Source organism: Carassius auratus, chromosome 17 (assembly GCF_003368295.1).
Source record: "Carassius auratus strain Wakin chromosome 17, ASM336829v1, whole genome shotgun sequence".
NCBI lineage: Eukaryota > Metazoa > Chordata > Actinopteri > Cypriniformes > Cyprinidae > Carassius > Carassius auratus.
The window spans coordinates 1,611,966-1,636,188 of record NC_039259.1 but is presented as its reverse complement, the minus strand read 5'-3'; the positions used below and the strand labels follow the sequence as shown (position 1 = coordinate 1,636,188).

Below are 24,223 nucleotides of genomic sequence, written 5' to 3'. Positions count from 1 at the left end.
GTTCTTCCCCCCCCCCCCCCTAACCCTGCTTGGGGGGGTCCTGTCGGGTCTTGGGGCTAATCACCTGCCTTTGGGGTTGCGTGTGTGTGTTGTGTGTTTGAATGACTTGACAGTTCGCCTCAACAGTCTGTTTGAGTTTCCCCTGCCCTCCTTGTTTCTCCATTTGTTACTTAATTGTTTATCACCTGGTCTCCATTTCTTCTAATTTCTCCCCTTTATAATTCCCTGTATTTCTCTGTCCGTTGTCAGGCTGTTGTTACCTGTACCAATAGCTCCGATCTACTTGCTGGTCTGTGTACTCACCTTGTCATGTCTTGTCTTCAGGCTCCAGTGTCTTTAGCTGTTTTGCTCTGCCTCCTGTTCTCACGAATGTAGTGCTCCTAGAAGATTCCAGCTCTCATTTCTCTGGTTCTCGGCTGTCAAAAGAGCTGTCGCTCGGTGTAGTGATCCGGTCCGTCAACCTCTCATTCTCTCACTCTGGTTCCTGCATTCCTCGACCCTACGAGTTAAACTGTGGAATGATACTCATTTGCTTTGTCTCATCTGCTTTCAATAAAGCTCAGTGTAAATCCACAACTGAATCCAGCCTGTTTCCCGTGGTCTTGTCCTGGTAGTCATCTGAGACAAAGTCTTTACATTTCTGCATTTGATATTGAGAGCATAGGCCATAATTTAGATATATTTTTGAGATGGAAAAATGCAAAAAAGACAGTGTTCTACGGTTATTACATGAAAGAGGTTTTAGGTCCTATAATTAACACCTCTTTTTTTTCAGAATTTAGCAGTAAGAAATTACTCGTCATCCAGTATTTTATATCGACTATGCTTTCCATTATTTTTTTTAATTGGTGTGTTTCACCGGGGCCACGAAGAAATATAGAGCTGAGTATCATCAGCATGACAGTGAAAGCTAACACCATGTTTACATCTCCCAAGGGTAAAATATAAAGCGTGAAGAGTAGCAGCCCTGGTACTGAGCCTTGAGGTACTCCATACTGCACTTATGATCGATATGATACCTCTTCATTCACTGCTACGAATTGATGGCGGTCATATAAGTACGATTTAAACGATGCTAATGCACTTCCATTAATGCCAACAAAGTGTTCAAGTCTATGCAAAAGAATGTTGTGGTCAATTCTGTCAAACACAGCACTAAGATCCAATAAAACTAATAGAGAGATACAACCACGATCAGATGATAAGAGCAGGTCATTTGTAACTCTAAGGAGAGCAGTCTCAGTATTATGATACGGTCTAAATTTTGACTATTTTGAAAAATTTTCGCTGGGAAGGAATATAATTGTGAGGATACCACCTTTTCTAGTATCTTGGACAGAAAAGGGAGATTCAAGATTGGTCTATAATTAACTAGTTCTTTGGGGTCAAGTTGTGTTTTTTTGATGAGAGGCTTAATAACAGCCAGTTTGAAGGTTTTGGTGACATATCCTAATGACAATGAGGGATTAATAATAGTCAGAAGAGGATCTATGACTTCTGGAAGCACCTCTTTTAGGAGTTTAGATGGTATAGGGTCTAACATACATGTTGTTGGTTTAGATGATTTAACAAGTTTATACAATTCTTCCTCTCCTGTAGTAGAGAATGAGTGGAATTGTGCCTCAGGAGGTCTATAGTGCATATAGTCCATAGTCTTTCATTAATTTAGCCACTGTATTGAATAAATACCTGGGGTTATGTTTGTTTTCTTCTAAAAGAGAAGAAAAGTAATCGGATCAAGCAGTTTTAAATGCTTTTCTGTAGGATAGGTTACTTTCCCGCCAAGCAATACGAAATTCCTCTAGTTTTGTTTTCCTCCAGCTGTGCTCCATTTTGTGGGATGCTCTCTTTAGGCTGCGAGATTGCTCATTATACCATGGTGTCATACTGGTTTCCTTAACCTTCCTTAACCGTAAAGGAGCAACTGTATTTAAAATGCTAGAAAAGAGAGAGTCCATAGTTTCTGTTGAATCATTAAGTTGTTTTGAGGTTTTGGATATGCTAAGGAATTCGGATACATCAGGAATATATATTTTGTGGTAGACGTGATGGCTCTACCATACTTGTAACAAGAAGTAGAATTTACAATTTTGGCTATATGAAGTTTGCACAAAACTAAAAATGATCTGAGATATCATCACTTGGCTGCATAATTTCAACACTATCAACATCAATTCCATGTGACAGTATTAAATCTAGAGTATGATTTCGACAATGAGTAGGTCCTGAAACGTGTTGTCTAACCCCAATTGAGTTCAGAATGTCTATAAATGCTGATCCCAGTGCATCTGTTTAATTATCAAAATGGATATTAAAATCACCAACTATTAAAACTTTGTCTGCAGCCAGAACTAACTTGGATGTAAAATCACCAACTTCTTTAATAAAGTCTGTATGGTCCCCTAGTGGCCTGTATACAGTAGCCAGTACACACATCACAGGGGATTTATCATTAACATTGGTTTCTCTGGATAATGTTATATGATGCACCATTACTTCAAATGAGTTATACTTGAAGCCTGTCCTCTGAGAAATCCTGAAAACGTTGTTATAAATTGAAGCAACACCTCCCCCTTTGCCTTTTAGATGCGGCTCGTGTTTATAACAGTAATCTTGGGGGGTGGACTCATTTAAAATAATGTAATCATCAGGTTTTAGCCAGGTTTCTGTCAAACAGAGCACATCTAGATTATGATCAGTGATCATATTATTTACAAAAAGTGTTTTCGTAGAAAGGGATCTGATATTCAATAAGCTAAGCTTTAGCATTTTTTTATCCGTATTGCATCAGTTTTTTTTTTTTTTTTTCTTTTTTTTGTTTGTTGAACCTCAATTAAATTGTTACTCTTAACTTGGTTTGGACGTTTTTTGTATTTTCTAATCAGGAACTAGTTCTAGTTACCACAGTCTCGGGTTCAGCACTCATACACTATTCATGGCCATATCACATCTCTCTTGCCCATCTTCAGGCTTAGACCAAACCAGACTCTTTTTGAGTTACTTTTGTGGCCTCTCTGTTTCTGTCAACCAAATGTTAGAAATGAGTTTGTAGGCTATTTATTTCAAGACATCTCGAAATCGGAAACGGTGTATCCTTCCTGCAAACTCCTAGATGTGATTCAGGAAACAAAGAAGCAGCTGCACTGTACGGTAAGTGTGCAGTATTTCATCAGAATTTGCATACAAGTCTTTTGTTTGGTTTGTGCCATGGAAAACAAGCATTGTAATCCTATGTAACTTAATGACAGTGGCTTTCAAATTTGGCTTAACTGTTGTGGTGTTTGGTGTACTAATGTAAATATTAAACAATTACAATAGGATAAAAAGTTAATTCACTGTTTTTGTGGAATTGAGGATGTTTCAGTGAGAGGCTACAGTTAAGTAAGTTTCTTTTATCTAAAAATATCTTCCAATGAGAGTATTTTCATATCACAAAACCCAAATATACATTATAATTACTGTTTAAAGATGACAAAAACCAGAAGCAATTTAAAAATAAGTGAAAATGGATGGTTTGTCTGCAAAGAATCCATTATTGTTTTGATTGAACAAAATGGGTTAACTTTAAGTGTACAGAGGGGAATATGTAGTTGATAATAATAACATGTTTCCCTCTCTCTCTCTCTCTCGTTTCTTTTTTTGCTAATTTCCAACATTCAACATGTTTATTTAAAGGTAATCTATCATTTGTATATGTACTTGTCTATTTGATTGATGATTATACTGCTTGTGCAAATTAATTAATTGTTAATTAAATTCTTCATGTATCTGCTAATTTCTGATGGGTTAGGGTAATAAACATAATTTATGAAAGCAAATTATTTTTGGATTTTTGGCTGATTGAAATAGAATAAAACAACAGAATATTATAAAGACATTACTGTTACATGTAAATTTTTTGTTCCATGTTTTATTCCATGTTCAAAAGATTCATATACCCAGAGGATAAATCAAATTCATAAAAATGAAGCGAAGCAAGCATCGAGCCTCCAAGGATGATGGCAAAGGTCAAGGTCAAATATTATATTAATTGTGTGAAATTGTTTAAATGATTGTGAATTATTCAATATATTTATTATAGCATAATTTATATGAATTGTTATATATTAATGATTAATACATTTAAATAATTATGTGATGTTACATAATATATAATACTTGTATAATATTATAAAATAATATTATAAAAGAGAAACTGTAATGCTGTCCATAATGAAATCATATTTCATATGTGACTTGTGAAGATGAGCCGGCCATTCTGGAGACGGAGGATATGAGGATGCCAGACCCTGACACCATCTCACTCGCATCAGTCACTGCCGTCACAACCAATGTCTCCAATAAAAGGTGACCAACAGTTATAAAGTCACATGTACCCAAGTCAAATTTGAGAGTCTGGATTAAATTTATGTTGTTAAATAATACAAATTTCTAAAATATATATTATATATTACTCTATTCTAGAGTATAGAGCAAGTTGATTAATTATATATATATAATTTTTGTTTTTAATCAAAAAAATGTCCTTAATTTTTTAGATCAAAGCCTGACATCAAGATTGAGCCTAGTGCTGGAAGACCAGTGGATTTTCAAGTACGTAGAAGAGCATATTGTTATTTTTATCAGAAAGAGATTTTTTTTTGTTGTTGTAAAGAAAACAGAATATGCACACATTTCATTATACACCTTTTACGCAAAGTTTGTTTAAACAATAGATTTAGTGTTGAAAATGAAGACGGTCAGTATTGTGTTTGTTTGTGGTTGAAGCCTTTTCAATAACACAGTGTAACTGCATGCCCATTGGTTCGTGCAGTGAATTAAAAATGAACCAATGGGTCCAAAACAGAGCTGCACGAGCCTATGGTGACAAAGCCCGGCATCTGCCTATATAAGCGTGCATTTTACCATAAGATCCACAGGTTACTTCGCCTGAAGCGCCGACATGAGTCATGCAGCTGCATAGCACGGCCAGCAACGCAGTACTCATTCCTATATCTCAGGGAACCAAGGTTACATTAGTAACCGTGTACGTTTCCTATTGATACTTCACTTGTACTGCGTCTGCTAAAATGCTATGGGGAACCAGTACAATCCTGCCATGCTATGGTAGAGGAATGACTAATACTTGACCTTGCCTTAAGCACCAAATGGGGCCTAGAGTGACCAAGTATTTTGCATGGAAGCCCTACAGGAGGCAATAGAATCAAACTCACAGAGGTCAGCCCAGCCTTGAATAATCATTACAAGAGATTTTTGTGCTGCCTCAGAACTCTGTGAGGGCCAAGAATGTACAGTAAAGAAGGCAAATGTCTGAAGCACTGGCTTTACCATATAGCAAAAGTGAGCCCATCAAGCAGAAAGGATCCAGGCCTGTAAAGCGGGACATCCAGATTCCTGGCTCTGAACCTAGGGGGAGACCACACCGCTGAATCACGGGCTGAATCACCTCGTTTTATTATCCCCAAAACCAAGTCTGACACTCTGGGGATGGCCTGCCAGACCTCTGCCCAAGTGGCAAGGGATTGGATCGGTTCGAGCTACAGGCCACTTTGTTGGGACCCGATGCTCATGATAAGCGGAAGAGGAAATTTGCTCTCTTTCTGAAAATGTTGAACGGGTCCACATTTCATAATGGTATTTACCACAAACACATTGCCATCGGCAATGTCTTTTAGTTTTGCCTGAAAGACCTGTAGGACCACCATTGAGTGAAGTGCCGAGGCTGCTTGTGCAGTGGATGAGAAGGCTCTTCCAGTGAGCGCTGAAGTCATCCTACACAGCTTGGACAGGTGGGTGGCCTTTGCCTTCCAGCTGATGATCATGGGTGGGCAGAGATACACCGTAGACTGATGTGAGGGTGGACCAAGAGGAGGCACGAAGTCAGGCAGAGTAGGGGGCACACCAAGATATGGTGATTTCATTGTGGACCTCTGGGAAAAGTGGTGAAGCTTGTTGTTGAGGGGACTAAAGGAGGCTGCAGGTGGGCTCCTCCAGTGGAGACCACTCCACACCCAGCTCTTGCACAGCTTTAGACAGAACATGGAACAGTTGCGCTAGGCTCTGCAGTGAGCAGGGGGGTGGAGCTGAAAGACAAGCCTGACAGCTCCTTCGCATCTGAATGCTCCAAAGAGATGCTGTGATCCATGACTTCACCATTGCTCCCATTGAACGAGACCAGATTGCTCGCAGCCACAGAGGGACGCTGGTTTGGGTGAGAGAAGATCACAGGGGAAGCCTCTCTATGTGAGTAGAGAGTGAGGCATGAGGGGGCTCAACCGGTGTGGACCCGCTTGTCACAGAGTGCAGAGTTCCTCTGCCCTGCTGCTTTTTCCTGACAGGCTTCTGGAATGAAGGAAGCGGGAGGGCACGAGGGCATGAGGGGTGGAGTTGCTTTCTGAAAAGAAAGCTATCCGTGAGTACAGAGAGGCGCGACTCATATCCTCGCAATGAGGACATTCCATCTCAGTGCAGCTTCAGTGTGGCCGCCAGCCAAGCATGAGATGCACTCACGGTGACCGTCAGAGGCATGCAGGGAGCCCTGCGTGAGTGACAAGAATGGTGCGCCATCTGCAACAACGCCGTAAATTTGCTCAAGAATGTGCTCATATAGAAAATCGCCAGATAGTGGAAGGGGACCAGGAAGACCACAGCTGCTGCAGAAGAGCAGGAAGGGGTCTTGATCTGCTGCAAGGCTTGTTCACGGCGAGTCTCATTGCGAAGGTCTGCAGTCATCGCTGAAGGAGAAGAAATCTGAGGATCCTATGGTGAAATGCCCACTTATCTAGCTAGATGTCCTACCCATTCTGGCGGGATTTGCTGCCATAGGATCGTGCAGCTCTGCTGCTGACCCATTGGTTCCTTTTTAATTCACTGCACGAATCAATGGCCCTGCAGTTACACTGTTTTATTGAAAAGACTTCAGTATTCAGAGTAAAAAGAGTTTTCCTCATAGCGTCTTTGCAGACGCAGTACGGATGAATTATCGATTGGGAACAATGGCTGTGGAGCTTCTGCTTAAACCAGTCTGAGCTTCATGTAATGCACAACACTAAAAATCACAAAACATCTGCTGATTCAAAAACATTGAACTCAAAGAAAAGTGATATCAGTGAATAGATAAGATCTTACAGCATTTGAGACATGCATAAATTAATCCTATAGTTTTATATCATGCATATATAAAAATTGTGCCAATTTTGAGCCTGTGAATATTTGATAACCATCCACATACAGTACCACATATCACATTTGTAAATGTGTGTCATGCCCCACTTTCTAGGTCAATGTCACTGTTATAGAGGCCAGACAGCTGGTGGGTCTGAACATGGATCCAGTGGTGTGTGTAGAAATCGGTGATGAAAAAAAATATACCTCAATGAAGGAGTCGACCAACTGCCCTTACTACAATGAGGTATGTTCCTTTTAAATTTAGGATTTTAATATTGTGCTTTTGCAAAGTAATGATCATGACAAATAACTACTCAAATTTATCTGAATAATAATAATCTTAAACGGTACATAACATACACAGTTTCACCTAATCTCATGTTAATCTTGAGTACCTGTAGAATAGTACCGCATCCTTCATATCTCCAAAAAGTCTTTAGTTTTGTCATATTTGTAAAAGAAAAATACAGCTTTCCGAATCTTTCCGGAAAAAGCCGAGCTCCTGGAGGCGTGTGGTGGGCATTGCTATAATACTGCTGTTTCGTGTTTTTACCATTAACATATCTTCACTTATGTGCCGATTTCCAACAAAATACCGAAATCTGATACAGTTGTACTTACATGAATAGGGTCTTTTATCACGGGACAGCTCCATGTAAAGAGTCGACTTGGGGCTTGTTTATAAAACATTTGTCATTCAAATGACCAGAACACACAAACACACTTGATACACTCCGTCGCTGCCCCGGAACAACAAACTGCATCCACTGTTCGTGTCACGCTGGGTTCTTGGGGAAGCTGAACATAGTAAACTTTCCGTCACATCCAAAAACGCACTTATTTGGAGGCATTCTCGAACAAATCCTACGCAGCACTGCCGACGATTTTGAAGCGCGTTGATGTGCGCGGTCTCGCTCTTCTCTGGCCAATGTGTGCGCGCTTTTCTGACAGAAATGCTCATATAAAAAGTTACATTTTATTAAATTAAATAAAAAATTTAATTTATGCATTTAGCAGACGCTTTTATCCAAAGCGACTTACAGTGCATTCGGGCTATTAATTTTTACCTATCAGGAGTTCCGCTCTATGTTCCTCTCTGGTCTATTTCATTAGATCCGCGATCGAAAAAAACCAGCCGAAACTTGTACCAACCCGGAAGTAAGATTTTCAGCACAGAAATTCTCAGTCATTCTTCTGAATAATTTTTTTTTACAACTTTGGCCATGTTTAGCATGAGAATCCATCTCTTTAACACTGTGAACAACTCTGCATACACAAAACACCATTATACCCCTTACCACCCCTTTAAAGTAGTAGTTCACCCAAAGCTGAACATTTGCTGAAAATGTGCTCCCGCTACAAGATTAGGATGATGTTTCTTCAAATTTGTAGAAATGAAGTATCGCATTGCATCCCTGTCTCAGCAGTGGATGCTCTGCAGTGAATGGGTGCCACCAGAATGAGAGTCCAAACAGCTGATAAAAACATCAAAATGATCCACAATCTTAAAACATCTTAAAGTCTTCTCAAGATGTTAACTGATGGATTAGAGTGGTGTGGATTATAGGGATGTTTTTATCAGCTGTTTGGACTTTCATTCTAACGGCACCCATTCACTGCTTATATGTTTTGATTAAATCTTCCTTTTTTTTCTCAGTACTTCGTTTTTGACTTCCACGTTCCTCCTGATGTCCTGTTTGACAAGATCCTGAAAGTTTCTGTAAGTAGCAATAAAAATAAATTTTGAATAGTTAAATCCTGCATTTTTCATAAAAGTCATTAACCTGTTTTAAAAAAATGTGTCTATAAAGGTTATCCATTCTAAGAATCTTTTGCGAAGTGGTACGCTGGTCGGGAGCTTCAAGCTTGACGTGGGCACAGTTTATACACAACCTGGTAACTGGTATTATCATGCTTCTCTATCCACCTTATTTTAAAACACAGAAATAAGCAATTTTCTGTGAATGTGCAAGACTTCTGCTTCATTAGCCACTGTAGAGAAATAAATAGAAAAATAACACTACAAACCAGACTTTATGATTATGCGTATAAATGAAAATTATATGATAACAATTACCTATTTGCAATATAAAGCAGCATAAAAGATTGTTTTTGTACTAGCAAAATAAATAGCAAATAATGACACTATAAGTCTAGCACATTCAAGTTACAAATGACCACACCGCTCTAATGTTAAAAATAAGGTGGATAAAGTTCTCACTTTGTGGACCATATATCTCTAAGACAATTTTTTTTCATGTTTTTTTTTTTCTCTTCTTTTTTCTTTACATTTACAGAACATCAGTTTTTCCACAAATGGGCCACTTTATGTGACCCCGATGATATCACTGCTGGATGCAAAGGCTATGTCAAGTGTGACATCGCAGTTGTGGCGAAGGGCGACACTATCAAAACTCCCCACAAAGCAAATGAGACAGATGAGGATGACATTGAGAGGTAAAAAAAAAATCTTCCTACATTGTTAATGTTATATGTTATATTTCAAGAAAATCATCACTGTTACTAAACCATACACTTAACAAACTCCAAACTCAAGTATTGCCAACTTATTTTGAAAGCCCTGTGAAATAAATATATACTTGTGGTAGACGTGTGGTAGTATTGCATTAAAATGTAAAATCCGAGATTCTGGTTTATTATTTTACCCCCTTCACACATTATAAATGCTGAGAACACTCTGATAATTTAATCCAACTATGTATTAATTATTTAAAGGCGAATCTATTTGCAAAGACACAAATCTCTTCTTCATTGATTACTTTCTTGTTCCAGTAATCTTCTGTTGCCGGAAGACGTCCCGGCTGAGCGTCAATGGGCAAGATTCTATTTGAAAATCTACCGAGCCGAGGGGTTGCCCAAAATGAACACCAGCATAATGGCAAATGTCAAAAAAGCTTTCATTGGAGAAAATAAGGACTTGGTTGATCCGTACATCCAAGTACAATTTGCAGGGCAGAAGGTAGGCAGAATTCTTACTAATGGTCAACTAATTAGTTTTAATGGTGTACAGAGTGACTAATATAATGCCTATATATGAAAAATGTAAATAGTCTAATGATGGAAAATGTTTAATTATTAAATAAAACTCATTTTACACAATATTAAAAATTCACTAAATAATATTTTCAAATGACCTATGAAACTGAAGACCAAAAACATTGCATTTAGTTCACACAATTAAGTATATTCTTTTCATGTAGACGATGTCCTTATTAAGAAGTTCTTTTAAAAGTATGCTAAAGTATGCTTCTGTTTCAGAAGCAGTAGGCATCAATATTTTTGACCCACTGATCTATTTAATCTGTCCACAATGCAGGGTAAAACTTCAATTCAGAAGAGCAGCTATGAGCCTATCTGGAATGAGCAAATAGTTTTCACTGAGCAGTTTCCACCACTGTGCCGGAGAATGAAAGTCCAGCTCCGTGATTCGGATAAAGTGAACGATGTGGCCATCGGAACGCACTTCATTGACCTGCAGAAGATTGCTAATGATGGAGACAAAGGTATAAGGACTTCCTTAACACCTTGGCAAAGTCTGCAAATGTAATACACTACAATGCAGAAGTTGGGAATAATTATGACTTTTGCCCAGCCAGGCATTTATTTGATAAAAAATACAGTAAAACAGTAATTTTGTGAATTATTATTAAAATTTAGAATAATTGTTTTTTATTTGCAGTGTCACATAATCCTTCAGAAATAATTTTAATATGCTGACTTGCTACTCAAGAAACATTTCTGATTATTATCAATATTGAAAACAGTGGTGCTGTTTATTTTAAAATGGTGAATCAGTTTCTACAAATATATTGAACAGCACAATTGTTTTCAACATTGATTATACTCAGAAATGTTTCTTGAGCAGCAAATATGCATATTGAAATTCAGCTTTGGTCACAGCAATCAATTACAATATAACATATATTTACAGAAAACACAGAAAACGTCTAATGCTGTGTTCACACCAAACGCGAATAGAGCGTTTAGCTCGAATGATTTCAATGTTAAGTCAATGCAAAGAAGGAATATTGTGCAGGAATACCCTTCTCCACTCATTCAACAAGGAGAAACGACTGATGTTGTCAGTGAGCAGTCAACCGGAGCTATATGACAAAATAAACAGGAATAAAAAGGACCTCTATATATATATATATATATATATATATATATATATATATATATATATATATATATATATATATAAAACATATTAAATATTAATAGATAAATTGAATAAAGGCCAAAGATAAGAAACGTTTCATTTTACCCCGAACAAATTATACTTTTTCTTGAACCACTAAAGAGACATCAGAGCCAGTGGCAAATGTCAGAAGATCTATCCGAGGTGAGGCTGCTCTCGGCGGATACATGATGACGGAGCTCCCGCTGATCGCATGGAGCTCATCTCCGAGATCGGCGAAACACATTTTTTTAAATAGACGCTGTCATTATAAATAAACCGCATATTTGAGTTTAAAACAACTACGTTCTCGCCTGAAATACTTTTAAAACTACATTTCATGACACAATAACAGTAATATTTTGAAAATTATCAGAATAAAAATGGCGGTTGAAAATGCTGCGTGAACTCAGCTGGCAGAAGCCCCCCCATGACGCGAATTCGCGTCTGTTGTGAAGTTAATTTCACGCGCGAATGAAGCGAATTACTCGCGCAAATGAAGCGAATGATCTCAAAATGGTCAAGCGGCAAACTAGGCACAGTAGACGCGTATTTGACGCTCTATTCGCGTTTGGTGTGAACACAGCATAAGGTTATGTATGTAACTCTGGTTCCTCGAAGGAACAAGACGTTGCATCGAGAATGTTTGGGAAACGCTTCCAGCGTGATGTCTCTGAATAACATGTGTAATCAGTCCAATGGATGGGCGAGATGTCATAGGCGGGTGACGTCATAGGCGGGAGACTTTCAAATCTCTGCCTAGTGTGGAAGAGCACAGCTAAAGCAAGAGAAGGACACAGGAGCCTGACAGTTATCGGGGGCAACCCGACCAATGGCCAACTTCAGATGGAGTGAGTCTTGACCCTCAAGAGAGGGGAGATCAGAGGACTCAAGACTTAGGATAGCATCTTTATCACTGCTTAGCATAAGCTTCTCAGCCTCAGCGCACCATGGAGGAAACATTTAACCAGAGGGTCTCTGCCCACTGACTGGCCACCGAGAGGGGCGCGGTAGGCTGCCATGGCCGCCATGTAGACCTTCAGGGTGGAGTGGGTCAACCACACCAACCGGGCAGTTAACTGGGTCGAGCTGCGGTCTCCCTGCAAAGAGAAGTGAAAAGCTTCCACTTCAAGGCATACAGTTTCCTCAATGGAGAAGCTCTGGATTGGAGAATGGTCTCAACAACCTCGGTTGAAAGACCGAAAGCTAAGAGCTGTGCCTCCATAGAGACCACACCTACAGCCTCTAAGCTCCATGGGGGGGGGGGATCATCTCTCCTGATGGGAACCTCCCATGGAGTGCCGTCAAAAAGAGAAATCAGGCCCAGGAACCATACCCAGCCCAGCCAGAACGGGGCTACTGACAGCAGCCAGATTCATACAGAGAAAATGTACAGATGAAGCCTCAGCCACATCTGTACCACGGCGTCCAACCCCAGTGGAGCTGGATCAGTCAAAGGAAGCCAGAGGGGACAGTGCGATGTCCCTCGAGTCGCAAACAGATCCACCTGAGTCTGGCCAACCTCTCCAACTCTGCTTCATCACCTCGGTGTGAAGCTACCATTCCCCGGGCCTCGGCCCCTGCCTCAATGTCGGATGGCAGCCACTCCACAGACGGTGGGCAGGGTGGCAACTCATGACCCAGCAATCTCCAAGACTGCTTGACAGTGAGTGACCGGTCTTCTCTCACTCTCGTGACTGCAGTGATGATCGATTTGATCCAAGCGGGTGACATACGTGCCTGCATCATGGTCGAATCACACACCACACCCAGATAAGTGGTTCTTTGTACTGGAGAAAGCACACTTTCCTTGGTGTTAAGTCTTAACCCCAGCTCTTTCATGTGAGCGAGAACGACACATGGATGAGCTAATATCAACCAATCATCAATGTGGTTGAGTTGTGTAAGTTTGGGGTGAGTGTGCAAGGCCAGAGGAAGATCCGTATTGGTAGGCTTTTGCCCTCAAAAGCAAACCTCAGGAACTTCTGAGGAAGAAGGATGGAGATAAGTGCATGTTTTTGATAGATCGTGAAACACCAGTCCTCGGACTTGGCCTGTGCAAGTTTGCTGAATTTCAGTCCCCTGACTGAGAGGTTCAAAAAGCGCAGATCTAAAAAAAGGACACAACATCTCATCCTTCCTCGGAACTGTGAAGTACCAGCTGTAGGGCCCGGACTCTGCAACCCAAGGGGGGACCACCTCGAAGGCCTCTGTCCTCAGAGAGAGTCTACTTCTGTTCAATTACCAGAGCCTGCTTGGGGCCCACTAGAACTGGATTCTGTGGCCTCTCACTACAGTGTGCAGGACCCACTGAGACACATTTGGCAGTAGTTTCCACGCTGCAATATAGTCTACTAAGGGAAACAGCCTCTCAAGACTGATCTCTGGTGTCATAAGAGCAGTTAGCTTGGTGCCCTGAATCGGCGCACCGACAGGAGATGGCCGAACTAGCTGCTCTGGAAACCTCCCAGGAGGTTGTGAGCCTCTTAGCACCGCTATGTTTCCTGGCGGTAACTGAGAGAAGCGCTCACCGGAGACCGCTGTGCCCTGGAACACCGGCAGGATTGGCAGATCGATCTCCTGAGGGCACTGATAAGTGACAGGCACTGTGTAATGCAGTGTACACCACTCTTCCCCAGAGGAAGCTGGCCCTCAAAACGTCCTAGGCCTTAGGCATCAGGATGTTATGACGAAGGCTATCCAGCGAAAATGATGGTCCGCAGAACCACTAGATGCCTTCGACCTGGGAGCACAACTGCAGCGTGGGTTTCCAAGCCTCGAGAACGAGCTCTAGATCTAGTGAACACTGGTGGAGATAGGGTTAGCTATCTCCAACCCGTTTGCCAGACCATGTGCGATTCCCGATATCGCGGTCACCACCGTGCCTCAGCTGCAGCGCCCCCCAAGAGCCGACTGTGTGAGCTCCGCTCCTCATTAATGCTGCTCATTATAATATTAGGCATAATATGCTTGTGTAACTGGTGCTTGTGCAACTGGTGCTTGTGCAACTGGCGAGCTCTACATTTCTTTCCAGCTGATCCGAAAGCGAAACCCACGAGCACAACCACCATTCCGTCTTGGCAAGGCAGGGCTGGCACCGCAAGAAACGCCAGTGAAGGCTCCCTCCTCAAAGAGAGCCTTCTGAGAGTGGTGCAAAATGCTCGCATCACAATCGTCAACTCCCTCGAGAGCTGACACTGCGCGCTTCACTCTCAAGCAGACAACACACGAACTGCACGTGTCCCTACCCTTTTTTTTTATTTATTTTTTTGCTGGCAGGGAAAACACACAGCCTGAACGCTGCCTGCCCTCGCCCAAAAATATACCTGATTTAAAAGCATATCTATAATGTATTTAATAATTGTTTTTTCATACTTTATTAATGATCAATTTATCATTTCTAAATTAAGTATAGCATTATTTACAAACCAGTTATTTAGGAGTTGTCCGTGGTTCATAAGATCACTTAGAAATTGTAAGTAAATGATTAATAAACTAATAAAACTATTTATACATCTTTTTATTCAGACATATAGTAATAATTACTTATGGTGTTAATAAATGGTTTATTAACATGTATTTCTACTGTAAATCAGGTTTAATTCAGGTAGTTATAAAACATATGTAGTTGTTAGTTAACTATTTATGTGAGCTCATCTAAAGTGAGGACTATTTATGCCTTGTAAAGCTTTTACAAATGATATTTAAAGGCTGTTTCTATTTCTATGTTCTGTATCACTGTGTTGTGTTTGTTTCCGTTTTTTTGTTTAGAAGATAACTGAGCCTTTAAATATCCTTTATAAATGCTGTACAAGGCATAACTAGACTCACTTTAGATGAGCTCACATAAATAGTTAACTGACCACTACTAAATGCTTTATAACTACCTGAATTTACTACATTTCTTGTGATCTTATATATCACTGGCAACTACTAAATAATTGGTTTGTAAATAATGCTATACTTCATTGAGAAATTATAAATTGATCATGAATAAAGTATGAAATTACACATTATAGATATGCTTGTAAATCAAGAATAAAGCATTTATATCTGTATTTATAAACTGATTATTACTGTCTATTAATGCTTTATAAATTATGAATTATCTGTTTACTAATGCTTAATTAATGATTAATAGTGTGCAGTAAAGTGTTACCAAATTCTCTAGATTGAAGCTTTGACGATGGAGTTTTATCAGTGGACAAACGACACTAAATAAGACTCACAAACAGTTAGTGGATGACACACACTCACAGGGCGCTTGCTAAAGACACAAGGCTGATTACCGGCTTCGCCGCTCATGCTTTTATGCTTCCTGGTCTCTGACGTCACCCACCTATGACGCCTCGCCCATCCATTCGACTGTTTACACACGTTATTCAGAGACGTCATGCTGGAGGCGTTCCCCTAACGTTCTCGACGCAGCTTGAGTTCCTGAAAAGGAACAGTTATTTTAAATTGCAATAATATTTAGCAATATTGCTGTATTTAAGATCAAATAAATGCACACTTCCTCCAAAAACACATACACACAAACCTAAATAATTTCTTATTCCAAATGTTAGACCAGTAGTGTATTTACTTTGTTTCTTGTTGTTTATTACGTTTTGCTTTGGATATTATATTATCACACAAAGCCTTCACTACATTGCTGTTCAAGATCATTATATAAATATTTGTAAAAATCCTTATCCAGTAATTACAGACAACTATAAAAGTCATGGAATGTTATTGATCAAATGGTCAAAGATGAAAAACATGATCCCGTTTCTATTGATAGGCTTTCTTCCAACTCTTGGGCCGGCTTGGGCCAACATGTACGGGTCCACACGCAGCTACACGCTCATGGACGAGTACCAGGACCTGAATGAAGGACTAGGGGAAGGGGTGTCTTTCAGGGCCCGGCTGCTGATCAGTCTGTCTGTGGAGATACTGGACACCTCCTCTCCTGATGTAATGAGCTCCACTGAGGTGCAGGTGGAGGGGATACCCAACATCCCAGATGTAAGCGATCCATATACAGGGTGTTCGACAGCCCAAGTGAATAATTAATTGACTTTTTTTTATCGCCCTACATTATTAATTTAGCAACAATACTTGTATTAGTTCTTTGTCTGCAAGACAATCATCTACACTGTCAGAGCCAAAGTTAGACTTCAATCTGCATGTGACTTGCTGTTAAAAATTTATCATTTTGAGAAAACAGAACTGTTTTGAATTGTTTATGAGCACAGTAACATCACTTTTGCCTAATCTTACACATAAAAAATGCTGCAGAAACAAATTTCCCTCAGAAATTGCTAGTAAATTATATGATTTATTAACAAAGCAATGGCAATTAATGCATTGCATTAACATGAAATGTTGAAGTAGATAGACTGAAGTGATATTTTCTTATTAAAGCATACTCTGAAAACCTTTTTAGGGTGTATTCACAAAACATTATTTAATCAATTGTTTGTTGCTTATATCTAGAATGCCACAGGAAAACTTGAAGAGTTCTTTCTCTTTGGATGTTTCCTCGAAGCCACTATGATTGACAGGAAGATTGGAGACAAACCCATCAACTTTGAGGTTACAATAGGTAAAATCTATGGTAGATATCAGTCTTAAATAGTTATCAGGGTTTAAATTGAGGTCAGAGTTGCTCACTGTTCAGAATGCTACTGAATTCTTTCAAACTTTCAAATAAATTTATATTACCGCTGTGAGTGTACTTTTTAATAATACATTTTCATATTTTAGTTCGATATATACACAAAGTATATGGGCAAATCGCTGAAACACTAAAGTAGACGATATTAATAAACAATGTCTCAAATGCCATTTGACCAGTTCAGCCTTCTTATGTTCTGGTTAATTCAATATGAATTAAAACACATTAAAATACAAACCCCTCTAACTTTTACATGAGAGGACCATTAATTGTCTGTAAAGGAATAGTTTACCCAAAAATTAAATTGCTGAAAATGTTCTGACCCTCAGGCCATGTAAGATATAGATGAGTTTGGTTGTTTCATGGAAACAGATTTGGAGAAATGTAGCACTGCATCACTTGATCACTAATAGATCCTCTGCAGTGAATGGGTGCCATCAGAATGAGAGTCCAAACAGCTGATAAAAACATTACAATATTCCAAAAATTATCCACACCACTCCAATCCATCAGTTAATGGCTTGTGAAGCCAAAAGCTGCATGTTTGTAAGAAACAAATCTGCCTTTAACTTCAAACCATTGCTTCTGGCTTAAATACCATAATCCATAATAACTTTTCCTCCGGTGAAAAAGTGGTCTGGTCTGAATCAGGAGAGAAATCTGCACAGATCACGCACCATTTACAGTCCAAAACAGCTATAAACAAACGTGTGTGGATTTTGATGTGAGAGGTTAGAGGAGAAGCACTTTTACTGGAGGAAGTGTCAATATGGAATTTGGCTTGAAAGACTGAAATAGTATTTTTTTTGTTAAAACATACTCCAATAATCTTAATTATTTTGTTTTATTTTATTTTACAAATTCAAAACTTAATATTTTACAGTGCACAGGTATGATACACTTCACTTCTATGACTTCTATTCCTATCCTCTCAAATCAAGGAAACTATGGCAGTGAAGTCGATACCCCAACCAAGCCAAAAACAAAGAATAAGAAGGGTGGCGATGGAGATGACGAGGAGTCTGAGCTCATTCACGGGTCCAGTGATGAGGAGGTGGATGATAGTGGAGATATGACATCAGTTTCCACCACTCCTCCAATGAAACCAGTCATCACTGACAGGTTCGGTTACTCAACATGACCCAAAACCCATTTAATTTTTTTACTTTGCATTTAGGTGCAAAATCATGTGAAATGTCTGGTTTTAATTTTCTGCAGAAACTATTTCCACCTCCCGTACTTTGAGCGGAAGCCCTGCATTTATATCAAGAGCTGGTGGCAGGACCAAAGAAGACGACTTTATAATGCTAACATCATTGACAGAATTGCAGATAAATTGGTAATAAATCAGTGAATATAGATTATTTTAGTTAGTTTCTGAAATTCTAAAGAAAAAACTTAAGTATCTTTTTTGGATGCTTTCTTTTCACTAGTTAGAAAGAAGTCAAATTACGGAAGGAAATTAGCCCAAAACCACAAAATTGACTTGTGCATGAAAAAATAAGATGTTTGCCAGTTTGCCATTTTTCATTATAGTTTCATTTAGTTATCGATAACAAACCTGGTTACAGTTCATCTGTGAAAATACATCTATTAATTGAGATTGAAACCTGTGTTCTCTATCATCTTATAGGAAGACGGGTTGAATGATGTGCAGGAGATCATTAAAACAGAGAAAGCCTATCCTGAGCGCAGACTCAGAGGAGTCCTGGAGGAACTCAGCAATGGCTGCAGGTTTGTATACATGTATATTTCTGCAAATCTTGAGACAGTTATGAGTGGTTCTCTGGAAACAGTGCTCTTTGTGCTCCATTTGGAGGTTCAGTAAGCATTTTTCAAATAACCACTTGACTGGTAGTGTGTGTCGTAGTTAGTAAAGCATGATCATTCAGAACTAACATTGTTGATTAAAATGAAAACTAAGAAAATAAATTTGTTTCCTGAGAACCACTTTTATATTTTCACAAGTCTTCATTCAACCATCTATGACAGAGGAAAGATAAAATAACAGTGAATCTCTTTCAGTACCTTTGTAACTTTGGCAAACAATGATCAGAATCAGGCTGGGAAGACTAAACTGGACCGGGAGAGACTGAAATTGTGCATGCAGGAATTGGTAAAAGCAGCTGTTACTAATACATATTAAGAGTAACTAATGTTAAAATCTGATTCTGGTGGCCTATTTTTATATCTGTTACTAAAGCTTGTTCTAATTTCTTTCAGGAAAACATGGGCCAGCAAGCAAAGAATATGCGATCACAAGTAAAGAAAAGTAATGTTAAAGACAAAATAAAACTGGCACAAAACTTCCTCCACAAGCTGAGATTCTTGTCTGATGAGGTAGTGCACAAAAGCTGATAAAATAAAAATATGCTATGTTATGAAACCATGTAGATTAGTTAATATCACTGTTAAAATATGAATGTAAATCCTTTTGTTTTTCATCATAGCCTCAGCATAGTGTTCCAGATATTTACATATGGATGATAAGCAACAACAAACGCATTGCATATGCCCGCGTTCCCTCCAAAGACATCCTCTTCTCTTCTGTGGATGAAGAAACCGGAAAGGACTGTGGAAAAGTCCAGACCATCTTTTTCAAGGTTAGGATGAATGCACTCAAATTCTTAAAATATCTACAAAACATTTTATGTCAGAATGCCATGGTCTGAGCTTGTGACTTTTACAAAACTTTTTTTGTGATTTTTGTGATGTGTAAAATAATAAAGGTGACCCATACTCAGAATTCATGCTCTGCATTTAACCCATCCAAAGTGCACACACACACAGCAGTGAACACACACACACACTGTGAACACACACCCGGAGCAGTGGGCATCATTTATGCTGCGGCGCCTGGGGAGCAGTTGGGGGTTCAGTGCCTTGCTCAAGGACACCTCAGTCATTGTATTGCCAGCCCGAGATTCAAACCCACAATCCTAGGGTTAAGAGTCAAACTCTCTAACCACTAGGCTACGACTTCCCCAATTTTTGGAAAGATTTTTGGAAGAGTCACTGTGGTAGGTCCTTCTATTACCAATGCAGAGACTGGAAAGAAGTAATTATGTCAAGGGAAAGACACGGGTTTCCCAACAGGGAAACTGTGGTGGTTGCAATGCGGGGCAAGGTGTGCTTGATGGACTCTGTTCTGGACTGCCAAGAAATGCTGGGCAAGGTCCTGAACAATGCCACCGATAAGGCCAACTAGTAAGATGGGGGCAGTACTTCTTACCAAGTAGTCCCAATTCTTAGCAAGGTTGAACCAAAGGTGCCAATCGTGGACATCAAGGTGACCATTATCTGGCAGACTTACCTTGACCTGGCATTATCATTGTAACTGAAATGGTTGGCCTTTTAAATTTAGTTCCAGACAAAACATACTGCTTTTCCAGAATCTGGAGCTACACCTTCTTCACCTCCAGCATGGGCCGGGCAAGGTTGCTGGCCTCTTGTAATCCCTACTCGATCCTCTGCAGCATGTCCCACTTCTCCTTACCAAGCTCCACCAGTTTTTCACTGCAGTTACATCAGATGGAAGGACGCCTTCTAGAGCCTCTCCAGGATTCCTGGTTCTGGGCAACCTGAATGGAGGGAGAAGAAAGTGCAGACAGGTTTGGTGATGCTGGTGGTGGAGAAGCCCATTCACTGCTGGCATGGTAGGAGACCATGGGAGTGCAAGGAATCAAGGAGTGGAGTGGTTTCAACACTTGCCCTCAGATCTATACCACCCCAGATACCCTGTGAGGCTGCTTCTCCATCGATTGCCTGGGTCTTTTCTCGTTTAGGGTGAGTCCAGGCACAGAGCTGGGCCCACCACCTGTTCTTGCCTGGTCTCTCCAGACTGCAGCACCTCTCGCTTTGGCTGCACTAGCAAAATCATAGCACTTTTTACACACAACTTCCCACTCTCTGTGGACTGGATCTTGATGCTATGGCTATGCTTTCCCAGATATTTTTATTTTGTTGTTTGGGCCTAAGGTTACATTTTTGCACAGTCATTACAAAATTATATTAAATATTCAGGGTTGGATGTAGTTTGTAATTTGGATGTTGATTTACTAGAATGTTTTTCTGCTGGAATTGTTTGTTTATTTTTTCTTTTGTTAAAAGCTGTTAAATTATTAAGCAGTGTGTCATGTCGTTTTTTTACCTTGTATTTTATGTGGTGACCACTGGAAGGTGCTCTGGGCATATATTTTTCTTCCTTAGTTTTTTTCCCCTGATGTGATATATTTTGCAAAGCAGAAGTAAAGGTCTCAAGTTCATTGCGTTCTAACAAGAAATAGTTTTGTGTCTTAAACACTTCTTTTATAAAGAACACCACTTTCTCACATAATGCAGTGAAGCAGCCTGTGCATAAAATGAATAATTGATTCTCTAGCCAATGATATCAACCAATTTAGTACCACCGTAATGGACAGCACCTCATAACGTCCCAGTTTGTAGAACCCTGCAATACAGTTGGTAAATATATTTTTTTATATTTGGGGGGTGGCTTGGAGACTAGACATAGTAAAATGGTTGCAGGAATCAAATTTTGCATGGTATCTTCTTCAGATCTGAAATAGAAACATGTAAGACACGTGACTTTCAACCCTTTACTTTTCTAGATTGCTCCAGGACTGATTTCATGTATTTTTATATCAAATTTATATATATATATATATATATATATATATATATATATATATATATATATATATATATATATATATATATATATATGTGTGTGTGTGTGTGTGTGTGTGTGTGTATATATATATATAAATTCAAGGCACTATAGCTGTGTATATAACTTTTAATATTTTTGAGCATTATCAAATCTTGATCAGGCTTCTGAAGTCCCTGTGCTGTAGAAGGATCTTCCAGAAAAAGAGCACTTTCCAAACTGAAACAAGCACTAATTTACTTTCTTTTACTACTTTTCTTCTCTTTTTAGCTCCCTGGTAAGAAAAGCTTTGGACCTGCAGGCTGGACCGTTCAGGCCAAAACTGAGCTGTATCTGTGGCTCGGCTTGAACAAGCAGCGTAAGGACTACTTAAACGGCCTACCAAATGGTTTTGAGGAGAACAAGGCAGTAAAAGTGCCTGGCATACATTCTTCGCCCCCTATAAGCCTGATCTACACAAGTAAGATTCCAAAGAACTTATATGAGTGACCTCAGATTGTCTGTGTAATAATCGTGATAAGAGTCTTTTCTTTTATTGTATGCTAACAGTGAAGCAGATCTTCCAGCTGAGGGTTCACTTGTACCAGGCTCGCAGTCTGTTTGCGGCTGACAGCACAGGCCTGTCAGACCCTTTTGCCAGGGTCTTTTTCTCCACCCACAGCCAGGTCACAGAGGTGAGATAAAACCTTCATGGCAACTAACTACTGATATTTGAATGTTATAAGCACATTTATGCATATGAACAAATCAGAACCACATTTTGAAAGACTTGTCATACTTATTGCGCATATATCTCTGCGCATGTTTCTTCATATTTATATAAATTATTTTATCATTAACTTTATCAAAATAAATGTTAAAGATGAAATCTGAATGTATTCATGTTATATGACATATGATTACATTATTCTTATTATTTACTGAATAAATCAGAGCATTCTGTGAAATCAAGTCTTCTTCAACCAGTGTAAGTTCATTTACTGACATTTTAAATATGATGATTATTAATATAGTTCTATTTAAGATAATATTATTTATATTTAAGATAATTAAATCTGAAAATGAAACTAATTAGTAATATTTTTTATTTTAATGTTTTAATATTATATGATACAATTATGATGATAAAAAAATATGGTTAAAAAGTTTCACTTATACAATATGAATTTATGTGCATATTAAGTAATTTAATTTTCAATAATTTCTTTACATTACAATTCCTCATACTGTTTGCTACAAAAACATAATTTAATTTCATATGATAATATTTACATGATTAAAAATTACACTTGAATTTGAGCATATTAATTAATTTTAAACACTTTAATTTTACACCCAAGTCTCGTTTTGGACGTACACTAACACTTGATAGGCTTGAACTGTTTGGTGCTGCTTTACTTATTGAGCAGTAGACCATTGAACTGTTGAGATGTGATGTAGTACAACGCCACATAATATCTGCTGCATAAAGAAGTGAAAAGGAAGGTTTAACACCTGCTGATTTCTTCTCAGGTCCTGAATGAGACTTTGTGTCCTACATGGGATCAGCTGCTGGTGTTTGATAATGTGGAGCTCTATGGTGAGGCTGGTGAACTGAGAGATGATCCTCCTATAATCGTCATCGAGATCTATGATCAGGACACTGTCGTGAGTGCTGATATCTTTCAAATTAATCATTTCCTTCACCTCCTTAAATGCGGTTAATCTCCAATCCCATTCTACTTCCCAAGGGGAAAGCCGATTTCATGGGCAGGACATTTGCAAAACCTTTAACCAAGATGTCAGACGAGTATTATGGGCCGCCACGCTTCCCTCCTCAGCTGGAGTATTACCAGATCTACCGGGGGAACTGCACTGCAGGAGAAATGCTGGCGGCCTTTGAACTGCTGCAGGTGCATCTGACAGGAACAAGAAACTGTTTAAATCTTAGTCTGTCTGTGTTTATGTATACTTATGTATTGTGAAAATCTTTCAGATTGGACCAGCTGGAAAGGCCGACCTGCCCCCAATAGATGGCCCTTCAGATTTCGATCGTGGTCCAATCCTGCCTGTTCCTATTGGCATAAGACCTGTCTTGAGTAAATACCGAATTGAGGTGAATTGCTCTTAGTAGAACACTTTTCTATTGCTGACCTACAGTCTTAAATATCGTGGTTCTTTGTTGGCAGCAATGGTTTCAGGAAGAAGCGTTAATATCCTTGTAACAAAATGTTCTCATAGTGGAAAAAGGATTATTAAAATGTTCTTTACACTAAGAAAATAAAATGTTGTTATAAGAGATGTTGACTGAAAGTCAAAATTATCCTTATTTTCCAGTCCCCTCACCCAATGCTTTTTACAAATGTTTTTAAATTTCTTATAAATTTTAAAATGGTATTGTAGAGAGGTATGCAGACATCATAAGAGAGCGCACACACACACAGACACACACTCCATATTGAGGCCTGGGTTATCATAATTTGCATCAAATGGTTGTTAAATGAATGAAACTTCCTAAAACAAAAATAATATATTTTTATATTTGATA

The 24,223-nt window shown here is 39.1% G+C and overlaps 1 protein-coding gene across 1 annotated transcript in view; it reads left to right on the top strand.

Annotated features, from left to right (window-relative positions):
• The first annotated feature begins 2,912 nt into the window (after nucleotides 1-2,912).
• LOC113116947 (otoferlin-like) overlaps nucleotides 2,913-24,223 on the top strand; it is a 38,942-nt gene continuing 17,631 nt past the window's right edge. Inside the window, exons 1-23 of the mRNA XM_026285257.1 lie at nucleotides 2,913-3,150; nucleotides 3,929-4,007; nucleotides 4,245-4,347; nucleotides 4,539-4,593; nucleotides 7,280-7,411; nucleotides 8,825-8,887; nucleotides 8,979-9,063; nucleotides 9,465-9,624; nucleotides 9,961-10,147; nucleotides 10,505-10,691; nucleotides 16,152-16,375; nucleotides 16,847-16,955; nucleotides 17,969-18,149; nucleotides 18,246-18,366; nucleotides 18,661-18,761; nucleotides 19,053-19,143; nucleotides 19,251-19,367; nucleotides 19,478-19,630; nucleotides 21,967-22,156; nucleotides 22,246-22,370; nucleotides 23,209-23,343; nucleotides 23,427-23,588; nucleotides 23,672-23,791. Coding sequence (XP_026141042.1) covers nucleotides 3,965-4,007; nucleotides 4,245-4,347; nucleotides 4,539-4,593; nucleotides 7,280-7,411; nucleotides 8,825-8,887; nucleotides 8,979-9,063; nucleotides 9,465-9,624; nucleotides 9,961-10,147; nucleotides 10,505-10,691; nucleotides 16,152-16,375; nucleotides 16,847-16,955; nucleotides 17,969-18,149; nucleotides 18,246-18,366; nucleotides 18,661-18,761; nucleotides 19,053-19,143; nucleotides 19,251-19,367; nucleotides 19,478-19,630; nucleotides 21,967-22,156; nucleotides 22,246-22,370; nucleotides 23,209-23,343; nucleotides 23,427-23,588; nucleotides 23,672-23,791 — 2,844 coding nt within the window. The 5' untranslated portion in view covers nucleotides 2,913-3,150; nucleotides 3,929-3,964. The remainder of the gene's footprint in view (nucleotides 3,151-3,928; nucleotides 4,008-4,244; nucleotides 4,348-4,538; nucleotides 4,594-7,279; nucleotides 7,412-8,824; nucleotides 8,888-8,978; nucleotides 9,064-9,464; nucleotides 9,625-9,960; nucleotides 10,148-10,504; nucleotides 10,692-16,151; nucleotides 16,376-16,846; nucleotides 16,956-17,968; nucleotides 18,150-18,245; nucleotides 18,367-18,660; nucleotides 18,762-19,052; nucleotides 19,144-19,250; nucleotides 19,368-19,477; nucleotides 19,631-21,966; nucleotides 22,157-22,245; nucleotides 22,371-23,208; nucleotides 23,344-23,426; nucleotides 23,589-23,671; nucleotides 23,792-24,223) is intronic.